Source organism: Salmo salar, chromosome 26 (genome assembly GCF_965601325.2).
Source record: "Salmo salar chromosome 26, fSalSal1, whole genome shotgun sequence".
NCBI classification, from domain to species: Eukaryota; Metazoa; Chordata; class Actinopteri; order Salmoniformes; family Salmonidae; genus Salmo; species Salmo salar.
This window is the reverse complement of record NC_138316.1, coordinates 47,160,871-47,175,969: the sequence shown is the minus strand read 5'-3', so window position 1 is coordinate 47,175,969 and position 15,099 is coordinate 47,160,871. Positions and strand designations below refer to the sequence as shown.

General features: G+C 38.1%; 1 protein-coding gene across 1 annotated transcript in view; it reads right to left on the bottom strand.

The window, feature by feature from the left end:
* Window positions 1–15,099, bottom strand: part of LOC106591626 (high affinity cAMP-specific and IBMX-insensitive 3',5'-cyclic phosphodiesterase 8A) — a 238,392-nt gene that overhangs the window by 68,715 nt on the left and 154,578 nt on the right. Inside the window, 1 exon segment of the mRNA XM_082969783.1 lies at window positions 4,901–4,957. Coding sequence (XP_082825909.1) covers window positions 4,901–4,957 — 57 coding nt within the window.

The following is a 15,099-nucleotide window of genomic DNA, read 5'->3' as shown; positions in this document are numbered from 1 at the left end:
ATATAGATGGAGACTACAGTCATAGTGACTGGTATATAGATGACACTACACTCATAGTGACTGGTATATAGATGGAGACTACACCCATAGTGACTGGTATATAGATAGAGACTACACTCATAGTTACTGGTATATAGATGGAGACTATGATCATAGTGACTGGTATATAGATGGAGACTACACTCACATTGACTGGTATATAGATGAGACTACACTCATAGTGACTGGTATATAGATGGAGACAACACTCACAGTGACTGGAATATAGATGAGACTACACTCATAGTGACTGGTATATAGATGAGACAATGATCATAGTGACTGGTATATAGATGAGACTATGATCATAGTGACTGTATATAGATGAGACTATGATCATAGTGACTGGTATATAGATGAGACTATGATCATAGTGACTGGTATATAGATGAGACTATGATCATAGTGACTGGTATATAGATGAGACTATGATCATAGTGACTGCTATATAGACGAGACTATGATCATAGTGACTGGTATATAGATGGAGACTACACTGATAGTGACTGGTATATAGATGGAGACTATGATCATAGTGACTGGTATATAGATGGAGACTACAGTCATAGTGACTGGTATATAGATGAGACTACACTCATAGTGACTGTATATAGATGAGACTACACTCATAGTGACTGGTATATAGATGGAGACTACAGTCATAGTGACTGGTATATAGATGAGACTACACTCATAGTGACTGTATATAGATGAGACTACACTCACAGTGACTGGTATATAGATGAGACTACACTCATATTGACTGGTATATAGATGGAGACTACACTCATAGTGACTGGTATATAGATGAGACTACACTCACAGTGACTGGTATATAGATGGAGACTACACTCACAGTGACTGGTATATAGATGGAGACTACACTCATAGTGAATGGTATATAGATGAGACTACACTCATAGTGACTGGTATATAGACGGAGACTACACTCATAGTGACTGGTATATAGATGGAGACTACACTCAAAGTGACTGGTATATAGATGGAGATTACACTCACAGTGACTGGTATATAGATGAGACTACACTCATAATGACTGGTTTATAGATGAGACTACACTCATAGTGACTGTTATATAGATGGAGACTACACTCATAGTGACTGGTATATAGATGAGACTACACTAATACTGACTGGTATATAGATAGAGACTACGATCATAGTGACTGGTATATAGATGGAGACTACACTCATAGTGACTGGTATATAGATGAGACTACACTCATAGTGACTGGTATATAGATGAGACTACACTCATAGTGACTGGTATATAGATGGAGACTATGCTCATAGTGACTGGTATATAGATGGAGACTACACTCATAGTGACTGGTATATAGATGAGACTATGATCATAGTGACTGGTACATAGATGAGACTACACTCATAGTGACTGGTATATAGATGAGACTATGATCACAGTGACTGGTATATAGATGGAGACTACACTCACAGTGACTGGTATATAGATGAGACTACACTCATAGTGACTGGTATATAGATGGAGACTACACTCACAGTGACTGGTATATAGATGAGACTACACTCATAGTGACTGGTATATAGATGGAGACTACACTAACAGTGACTGGTATACAGATGAGACTACACTCATAGTGACTGGTATATAGATGAGACAATGATCATAGTGACTGGTATATAGATGAGACTATGATCATAGTGGCTGGTATATAGATGAGACTATGATCATAGTGACTGGTATATAGATGAGACTACACTCATAGTGACTGGTATATAGATGGAGACTACACTGATAGTGACTGGTATATGGATGGAGACTATGATCATAGTGACTGGTATATAGATGAGACTATGATCATAGTTACTGGTATATAGATGAGACTATGATCATAGTGACTGGTATATAGATGAGACTATGATCATAGTGACTGGTATATAGATGAGACTACACTCATAGTGACTGGTATACAGAGGAGACTATGATCATAGTAACTGGTATATAGATGAGACTATGATCATAGTGACTGGTATATAGATGAGACTATGATCATAGTGACTGGTATATAGATGGAGACTACAGTCATAGTGACTGGTATATAGATGAGACTACACTCATAGTGACTGGTATATAGATGGAGACTACGCTCATAGTGACTGGTATATAGATCAGACTACACTCATAGTGACTGGTATATAGATGGAGACTACACTGATAGTGACTGGTATATAGATGGAGACTATGATCATAGTGACTGGTATATAGATGAGACTATGATCATAGTGACTGGTATATAGATGAGACTATGATCATTGTGACTGTTATATAGATGGAGACTATGATCATAGTGACTGGAATATTGATGAGACTATGATCATAGTGACTGGTGTATAGATGAGACTATGATCATAGTGACTGGTATATAGATGAGACTATGATCATAGTGACTGGTTTCGATGAGACTATGATCATAGTGACTGGTATATAGATGGAGACTACACTCATAGAGACTGGTATATAGACGAGACTATGATCATAGTGACTGGTATATAGATGGAGACTATACACCACAGTTACTGGTATATAGATGAGACTATGATCATAGTGACTGGTATATAGATGAGACTATGATCATAGTGACTGGAATATTGATGAGACTATGATCATAGTGACTGGAATATTGATGAGACTATGATCATAGTGACTGGTGTATAGATGAGACTATGATCATAGTGACTGGTATATAGATGAGACTATGATCATAGTGACTGGTATATAGATGAGACTATGATCATAGTGACTGGTATATAGATGAGACTATGATCATAGTGACTGTATATAGATGGAGACTATGATCATAGTGACTGGTATATAGATGGAGACTATGATCATAGTGACTGGTTTATAGATGGAGACTACACTGATAGTGACTGGTATATACATGAGACTATGATCATAGCGACTGGTATATAGATGAGACTATGATCATAGTGACTGGTATATAGATGAGACTATGATCATAGTGACTGGTATATAGACGAGACTATGATCATAGTGACTGGTATATAGATGAAGACTACACTGATAGTGACTGGTATATAGATGGAGACTATGATCATAGTGACTGGTATATAGATGGAGACTACAGTCATAGTGACTGGTATATAGATGAGACTACACTCATAGTGACTGTATAAATGAGACTACACTCATAGTGACTGGTATATAGATGGAGACTACAGTCATAGTGACTGGTATATAGATGAGACTACACTCATAGTGACTGTATATAGATGAGACTACACTCACAGTGACTGGTATATAGATGAGACTACACTCATAGTGACTGGTATATAGATGAGACTACACTCATAGTGACTGGTATATAGATGGAGACTATGATCATAGTGACTGGTATATAGATGGAGACTACACTCATAGTGACTGGTATATAGATGGAGACTACACTCATAGTGACTGGTATATAGATGAGACTATGATCATAGTGACTGGTACATAGATGAGACTACACTCATAGTCACTGGTATATAGATGGAGACTACACTCATAGTGACTAGTATATAGATGAGACTATGATCACAGTGACTGGTATATAGATGGAGACTACACTCACAGAGACTGGTATATAGATGAGACTACACTCATAGTGACTGGTATATAGATGGAGACTACACTCACAGTGACTGGTATATAGATGAGACTACACTCATAGTGACTGGTATATAGATGGAGACTACACTAACAGTGACTGGTATACAGATGAGACTACACTCATAGTGACTGGTATATAGATGAGACAATGATCATAGTGACTGGTATATAGATGAGACTATGATCATAGTGACTGGTATATAGATGAGACTATGATCATAGTGGCTGGTATATAGATGAGACTATGATCATAGTGACTGGTATATAGATGAGACTACACTCATAGTGACTGGTATATAGATGGAGACTATGATCATAGTGACTGGTATATAGATGGAGACTATGATCATAGTGACTGGTATATAGATGAGACTATGATCATAGTGACTGGTATATAGATGAGACTATGATCATAGTGACTGGTATATAGATGAGACTATGATCATAGTGACTGGTATATAGATGAGACTACACTCATAGTGACTGGTATACAGAGGAGACTATGATCATAGTAACTGGTATATAGATGAGACTATGATCATAGTGACTGGTATATAGATGAGACTGTGATCATAGCGACTGGTATATAGATGGAGACTACACTCATAGAGACTGGTATATAGACGAGACTATGATCATAGTGACTGGTATATAGATGGAGACTATACACCACAGTTACTGGTATATAGATGAGACTATGATCATAGTGACTGGTATATAGATGAGACTATGATCATAGTGACTGGAATATTGATGAGACTATGATCATAGTGACTGGAATATTGATGAGACTATGATCATAGTGACTGCTGTATAGATGAGACTATGATCATAGTGACTGGTATATAGATGAGACTATGATCATAGTGACTGGTATATAGATGAGACTATGATCATAGTGACTGGTATATAGATGAGACTATGATCATAGTGACTGTATATAGATGGAGACTATGATCATAGTGACTGGTATATAGATGGAGACTATGATCATAGTGACTGGTTTATAGATGGAGACTACACTGATAGTGACTGGTATATACATGAGACTATGATCATAGCGACTGGTATATAGATGAGACTATGATCATAGTGACTGGTATATAGATGAGACTATGATCATAGTGACTGGTTTATAGATGGAGACTATCAGGACATAAAGAGAGGAGGGAGAAGAGGGAAACATACCTTTTTACTACAGCAACTATCACAGTGTTTTCTGAAGAGGTCACCGCCCTGATCGACCTGAAGGGAAAACAAAGACACACATTTATCATTTAGCTGGAAAACATATCGGTGGAAACTGCCACAGAGCCATCAAATCAATGGAGCTCCAGTTTTTCAAGCTCTGGTTCAAGACTAACAGTACTAGGCTCTGTGGTGCAGCTCTGTGAGTAGGACTAGACCCTGTGGTGCAGCTCTGATTCTCCCAGACCAAAGCTCTGTGTGCACGACTGGTGCAGCTCTGTGAGCAGGCCTAGGCCCTGTGGTGCAGCTCCATGAGCAGGCCTAGGCCCTGTGGTGCAGCTCCATGAGCAGGCCTAGGCCCTGTGGTGCAGCTCCATGAGCAGATCTAGGCCCAGTGAAAGAATGCAGTGTAGCAGTTGTGGTCATCCGGCTGTGGTTTCTCTTCAGCCAGTCACCATAAAGAAGCTTTAGTTCTCCACAGAGAGCCCTGCGTGTACACTGAACCTATAGACTGGCCAAGATGAATAAGGTTAACATACAGGCTACGGCCAGAGTCAATTAATGTTTGTAAACTTGTTTTTGGTTTGGGCCCGGGCTAAAGATAGAGTGGTGTGTGGAGGGGGGGAGGGGGGAGAGCTGTTGCTAGTTGAGAAGGGACCTGACTTCACCAGGTAGCAGGGGACTTAGGTCTGAGGACAGGCACACTGCAGAAACTAGAAAACCCATCGTTCCAATTTGGGAAACCCATCTAGTCAGTAAGGATGCTGCATTAGGTGGGTCACAACATTTCTATGTGTGTGTCGAAACAGCAAAACACAGTATTATCTAGCACAGTGTATTGTGACCAGGTCTTCCTTGAAAAATAGGTATTTTGACCTCAATGGGACAAACTGGTCAAATAAAGGATTTTATTAGTTAATACTAACATAACCAACCAGCATAGTAACATATCAGCATAGTAACCAACTAACATAGTAACATACAAGCATAGTAACATACCAGCATAGTAACATACCAGCATAGTTACATACCAGCATAGTAACATACCAGCATAGTAACATACCAGCATAGTAACCAACCAACATAGTAACATACCAGCACAGTAACATACCAGCATAGTAACATACCAGCATAGTAACACACCAGCATAGTAACATACCAGCATAGTAACATACCAGCATAGTTACATACCAGCATAGTAACATACAAGCACAGTAACATACCAGCATAGTAACCAACCTACATAGTAACATACCAACATAGTTACATACCAACATTGTTACATACCAACATAGTAACCAACCAACATAGTAACACACCAGCATAGTAACATACTAGCATAGTAACATACTAGCATAGTAACATACCAGCATAGTAACACACCAGCATAGTTACATACCAGCATAGTAACATACCAGCACAGTAACATACCAGCACAGTAACATACCAGCATAGTAACCAACCAACATAGTAACATACCAGCACAGTAACATACCAGCATAGTAACACACCAGCATAGTAACATACCAGCATAGTAACATACCAGCATAGTAACATACCAGCATAGTAACATACCAGCATAGTAACACACCAGCACAGTAACATACCAGCACAGTAACATACCAGCATAGTAACCAACCAACATAGTAACATACCAACATAGTAACATACCAACATAGTAACATACCCAACCAGCATAGTAACATACCAGCATAGTAACATACCAGCATAGTAACCAACAAACATAGTAACACACCAGCATAGTAACATACCAGCATAGTAACCAACCAACATAGTAACATACCAACATAGTAACATACCAACATAGTAACATACCAGCATAGTAACCAACCAACATAGTAACATACCAACATAGTAACATACCAACATAGTAAAATACCAGCATAGTAACCAACCAACATAGTAACATACACACATAGTAACACACCAGCATAGTTACATACCAGCATAGTAACCAACCAACATAGTAACACACCAGCATAGTAACATACACCATAGTAACACACCAGCATAGTAACACACCAGCATAGTAACATACCAGCATAGTAACATACCAGCATAGTAACCAACCAACATAGTAACATACCAGCATAGTAACATACCAGCATAGTAACATACCAGCATAGTAACATACCAGCATAGGAACACACCAGCATAGTAACCAACCAACATAGTAACATACCAGCATAGTAACATACCAGCATAGTAACATACCAGCATAGGAACACACCAACATAGTAACATACCATCACAGTAACATACCAGCATAGTAACATACCAGCATAGTAACATACCAGCATAGTAACACACCAGCATAGTAACCAACAAACATAGTAACACACCAGCATAGTAACATACCAGCACAGTAACATACCCAACCAGTATAGTAACATACCAACATAGTTACATACCAACATAATAACATACCAACATAGTAACATACCAGCATAGTAACCAACCAACATAGTAACATACCAGCATAGTAACATACCAGCATAGTAACATACCAGCATAGGAACACACCAGCATAGTAACCAACCAACATAGTAACATACCAGCATAGTAACATACCATCACAGTAACATACCAGCATAGTAACATACCAGCATAGTAACATACCAGAATAGTAACACACCAGCATAGTAACCAACAAACATAGTAACACACCAGCATAGTAACATACCAGCACAGTAACATACCCAACCAGTATAGTAACATACCAACATAGTAACATACCAGCATAGTTACATACCATCATAGTAACATACCAACATAGTAACATACCAGCATAGTAACATACCAGCACAGTAACATACCAGCACAGTAACATACCCAACCAGTATAGTAACATACCAACATAGTTACATACCAACATAGTAACATACCAACATAGTAACATACCAGCATAGTAACATACCAGCATAGTAACATACCAGCATAGTTACATACCAGCATAGTAACATACCAGCATAGTAACATACAAGCACAGTAACATACCAGCATAGTAACCAACCTACATAGTAACATACCAACATAGTTACATACCAACATTGTTACATACCAACATAGTAACCAACCAACATAGTAACACTCCAGCATAGTTACATACTAGCATAGTAACATACCAGCATAGTAACACACCAGCATAGTTACATACCAGCATAGTAACATACCAGCACAGTAACATACCAGCACAGTAACATACCAGCATAGTAACATACCAACATAGTAACATACCAACATAGTAACATACCAACATAGTAACATACCAACATAGTAACATACCCAACCAGCATAGTAACATACCAGCATAGTAACATACCAGCATAGTAACCAACAAACATAGTAACACACCAGCATAGTAACATACCAGCACAGTAACCAACCAACATAGTAACACACCAGCATAGTAACATACCAGCATAGTAACCAACCAACATAGTAACATACCAACATAGTAACATACCAACATAGTAACATACCAACATAGTAACCAACCAACATAGTAACATACCAACATAGTAAAATACCAGCATAGTAACCAACCAACATAGTAACATACCAACATAGTAACACACCAGCATAGTTACATACCATCATAGTAACCAACCAACATAGTAACACACCAGCATAGTAACATACCAGCATAGTAACACACCAGCATAGTAACATACCAGCATAGTAACATACCAGCATAGTAACATACCAGCATAGTAACACACCAGCATAGTAACATACCAGCATAGTAACATACCAGCATAGTAACCAACCAACATAGTAACATACCAACATAGTAACATACCAACATAGTAACATACCAGCATAGTAACCAACCAACATAGTAACATACCAACATAGTAACATACCAACATAGTAAAATACCAGCATAGTAACCAACCAACATAGTAACATACCAACATAGTAACACACCAGCATAGTTACATACCAGCATAGTAACCAACCAACATAGTAACACACCAGCATAGTAACATACCAGCATAGTAACACACCAGCATAGTAACACACCAGCATAGTAACATACCAGCATAGTAACATACCAGCATAATAACATACCAGCATAGTAACACACCAGCATAGTAACATACCAGCATAGTAACATACCAGCATAGTAACCAACCAACATCAGTAACATACCAGCATAGTAACATACCAGCATAGTAACATACCAGCATAGTAACCAACCAACATAGTAACATACCAGCATAGTAACATACCAGCATAGTAACATACCAGCATAGTAACATACCAGCATAGGAACACACCAGCATAGTAACCAACCAACATAGTAACATACCAGCATAGTAACATACCAGCATAGTAACATACCAGCATAGGAACACACCAACATAGTAACATACCATCACAGTAACATACCAGCATAGTAACATACCAGCATAGTAACATACCAGCATAGTAACACACCAGCATAGTAACCAACAAACATAGTAACACACCAGCATAGTAACATACCAGCACAGTAACATACCCAACCAGTATAGTAACATACCAACATAGTTACATACCAACATAATAACATACCAACATAGTAACATACCAGCATAGTAACCAACCAACATAGTAACATACCAGCATAGTAACATACCAGCATAGTAACATACCAGCATAGGAACACACCAGCATAGTAACCAACCAACATAGTAACATACCAGCATAGTAACATACCATCACAGTAACATACCAGCATAGTAACATACCAGCATAGTAACATACCAGAATAGTAACACACCAGCATAGTAACCAACAAACATAGTAACACACCAGCATAGTAACATACCAGCACAGTAACATACCCAACCAGTATAGTAACATACCAACATAGTTACATACCAACATAGTAACATACCAACATAGTAACATACCAGCATAGTAACATACCAGCATAGTAACATACCAGCATAGTAACCAACCAACATAGTAACATACCAACATAGTAACATACCAACATAGTAACATACCCAACCAGCAGAGTAACATACCAGCATAGTAACATACCAGCATAGTAACCAACAAACATTGTAACACACCAGCATAGTAACATAACATCACAGTAACATACCAGCATAGTAACATACCAGCATAGTAACACACCAGCATAGTAACATACCAGCATAGTAACATACCAGCATAGTTACATACCAGCATAGTAACATACAAGCACAGTAACATACCAGCATAGTAACCAACCTACATAGTAACATACCAACATAGTTACATACCAACATTGTTACATACCAACATAGTAACCAACCAACATAGTAACACTCCAGCATAGTTACATACTAGCATAGTAACATACCAGCATAGTAACACACCAGCATAGTTACATACCAGCATAGTAACATACCAGCACAGTAACATACCAGCACAGTAACATACCAGCATAGTAACCAACCAACATAGTAACATACCAACATAGTAACATACCAACATAGTAACATACCAACATAGTAACATACCCAACCAGCATAGTAACATACCAGCATAGTAACATACCAGCATAGTAACCAACAAACATAGTAACACACCAGCATAGTAACATACCAGCACAGTAACCAACAGACATAGTAACACACCAGCATAGTAACATACCAGCATAGTAACCAACCAACATAGTAACATACCAACATAGTAAAATACCAGCATAGTAACCAACCAACATAGTAACATACCAACATAGTAACACACCAGCATAGTTACATACCATCATAGTAACCAACCAACATAGTAACACACCAGCATAGTAACATACCAGCATAGTAACACACCAGCATAGTAACATACCAGCATAGTAACATACCAGCATAGTAACATACCAGCATAGTAACACACCAGCATAGTAACATACCAGCATAGTAACATACCAGCATAGTAACCAACCAACATAGTAACATACCAGCATAGTAACATACCAGCATAGTAACATACCAGCATAGTAACCAACCAACATAGTAACATACCAGCATAGTAACATACCAGCATAGTAACATACCAGCATAGGAACACACCAGCATAGTAACCAACCAACATAGTAACATACCAGCATAGTAACATACGATCACAGTAACATACCAGCATAGTAACATACCATCACAGTAACATACCAGCATAGTAACATACCAGCATAGTAACATACCAGCATAGTAACATACCAGCATAGTAACACACCAGCATAGTAACCAACAAACATAGTAACACACCATTATAGTAACATACCAGCACAGTAACATACCCAACCAGTGTAGTAACATACCAACATAGTTACATACCAACATAGTAACATACCAACATAGTAACATACCCAACCAGCATAGTAACATACCAGCATAGTAACATACCAGCATAGTAACCAACAAACATTGTAACACACCAGCATAGTAACATACCAGCACAGTAACATACCAGCATAGTAACACACCAGCATAGTAACATACCAGCATAGCAACATACCAGCATAGTTACATACCAGCATAGTAACATACAAGCACAGTAACATACCAGCATAGTAACCAACCTACATAGTAACATACCAACATAGTTACATACCAACATAGTTACATACCAACATAGTAACCAACCAACATAGTAACACACCAGCATAGTTACATACCAGCATAGTAACACACCAGCATAGTTACATACCAGCATAGTAACATACCAGCACAGTAACATACCAGCACAGTAACATACCAGCACAGTAACCAACCAACATAACAACACACCAGCATAGTAACATACCAGCATAGTAACATACCAGCATAGTAACCAACCTACATAGTAACACACCAGCATAGTTACATACCAGCATAGTAACATACCAGCACAGTAACATACCAGCACAGTAACATACCATTACAGTAACCAACCAACATAGTAACACACCAGCATAGTTACATACCAGCATAGTAACATACCAGCACAGTAACATACCAGCACAGTAACATACCAGCACAGTAACCAACCAGCATAGTAACACACCAGCATAGTAACACACCAGCATAGTAACATACCAACATAGTAACATACCAACATAGTAACATACCCAACCAGCATAGTAACATACCAGCATAGTAACATACCAGCATAGTAACCAACAAACATAGTAACACACCAGCATAGTAACATACCAGCATAGTAACCAACCAACATAGTAACATACCAACATAGTAACATACCAACATAGTAACATACCAACATAGTAACCAACCAACATAGTAACATACCAACATAGTAAAATACCAGCATAGTAACCAACCAACATAGTAACATACCAACATAGTAACACAACAGCATAGTTACATACCATCATAGTAACCAACCAACATAGTAACATACCAACATAGTAACATACCAGCATAGTAACATACCAGCATAGGAACACACCAGCATAGTAACATACCAGCATAGTAACACACCAGCATAGTAACATACCAGCATAGTAACATACCAGCATAGTAACATACCAGCATAGTAACACACCAGCATAGTAACATACCAGCATAGTAACATACCAGCATAGTAACCAACCAACATAGTAACATACCAGCATAGTAACATACCAGCATAGTAACATACCAACATAGTAACCAACCAACATAGTAACATACCAGCATAGTAACATACCAGCATAGTAACATACCAGCATAGGAACACACCAGCATAGTAACCAACCAACATAGTAACATACCAGCATAGTAACATACCATCACAGTAACATACCAGCATAGTAACATACCATCACAGTAACATACCAGCATAGTAACATACCAGCATAGTAACATACCAGCATAGTAACACACCAGCATAGTAACCAACAAACATAGTAACACACCATTATAGTAACATACCAGCACAGTAACATACCCAACCAGTATAGTAACATACCAACATAGTTACATACCAACATAATAACATACCAACATAGTAACATACCAGCATAGTAACATACCAGTACAGTAACATACCAGCACAGTAACATACCCAACCAGTATAGTAACATACCAACATAGTTACATAACAACATAGTAACATACCAACATAGTAACATACCAGCATAGTAACATACCAGCATAGTAACCAACCAACATAGTAACATACCAACATAGTAACATACCAACATAGTAACATACCCAACCAGCATAGTAACATACCAGCATAGTAACATACCAGCATAGTAACATACCAGCATAGCAACAAACCAACATAGTAACCAACCAGCATAGTAACACACCAGCATAGTAACCAACAAACATTGTAACACACCAGCATAGTAACATACCAGCACAGTAACATACCAGCATAGTAACACACCAGCATAGTAACATACCAGCATAGCAACATACCAGCATAGTTACATACCAGCATAGTAACATACAAGCACATTAACATACCAGCATAGTAACCAACCTACATAGTAACATACCAACATAGTTACATACCAACATAGTTACATACCAACATAGTAACCAACCAACATAGTAACACACCAGCATAGTTACATACTAGCATAGTAACATACCAGCATAGTAACACACCAGCATAGTTACATACCAGCATAGTAACATACCAGCACAGTAACATACCAGAACAGTAACATACCAGCACAGTAACCAACCAACATAACAACACACCAGCATAGTAACATACCAGCATAATAACATACCAGCATAGTAACCAACCTACATAGTAACACACCAGCATAGTTACATACCAGCATAGTAACATACCAGCACAGTAACATACCAGCACAGTAACATACCAGCACAGTAACCAACCAACATAGTAACACACCAGCATAGTTACATACCAGCACAGTAACATACCAGCATAGTAACCAACCAACATAGTAACACACCAGCATAGTTACATACCAGCATAGTAACATACCAGCATAGTAACCAACCAACATAGTAACCAACCAGCATAGTAACACACCAGCATAGTAACACACCAGCATAGTAACACACCAGCATAGTAACATACCAGCATAGTAACATACCAGCATAGTAACCAACCAACATAGTAACATACCAACATAGTAACATACCAACATAGTAACATACCAACATAGTAAAATACCAGCATAGTAACCAACCAACATAGTAACATACCAACATAGTAACACACCAGCATAGTTACATACCATCATAGTAACCAACCAACATAGTAACATACCAGCATAGTAACATACCAGCATAGTAACATACCAGCATAGGAACACACCAGCATAGTAACATACCAGCATAGTAACACACCAGCATAGTAACATACCAGCATAGTAACATACCAGCATAGTAACATACCAGCATAGTAACACACCAGCATAGTAACATACCAGCATAGTAACCAACCAACATAGTAACATACCAGCATAGTAACATACCAGCATAGTAACATACCAGCATAGTAACCAACCAACATAGTAACATACCAGCATAGTAACATACCAGCATAGTAACATACCAGCATAGGAACACACCAGCATAGTAACCAACCAACATAGTAACATACCAGCATAGTAACATACTATCACAGTAACATACCAGCATAGTAACATACCATCACAGTAACATACCAGCATAGTAACATACCAGCATAGTAACATACCAGCATAGTAACACACCAGCATAGTAACCAACAAACATAGTAACACACCATTATAGTAACATACCAGCACAGTAACATACCCAACCAGTATAGTAACATACCAACATAGTTACATACCAACATAATAACATACCAGCATAGTAACATACCAGTACAGTAACATACCAGCACAGTAACATACCCAACCAGTATAGTAACATACCAACATAGTTACATAACAACATAGTAACATACCAACATAGTAACATACCAGCATAGTAACATACCAGCATAGTAACCAACCAACATAGTAACATACCAACATAGTAACATACCAACATAGTAACATACCCAACCAGCATAGTAACATACCAGCATAGTAACATACCAGCATAGTAACCAACAAACATTGTAACACACCAGCATAGTAACATACCAGCACAGTAACATACCAGCATAGTAACACACCAGCATAGTAACATACCAGCATAGCAACATACCAGCATAGTTACATACCAGCATAGTAACATACAAGCACATTAACATACCAGCAT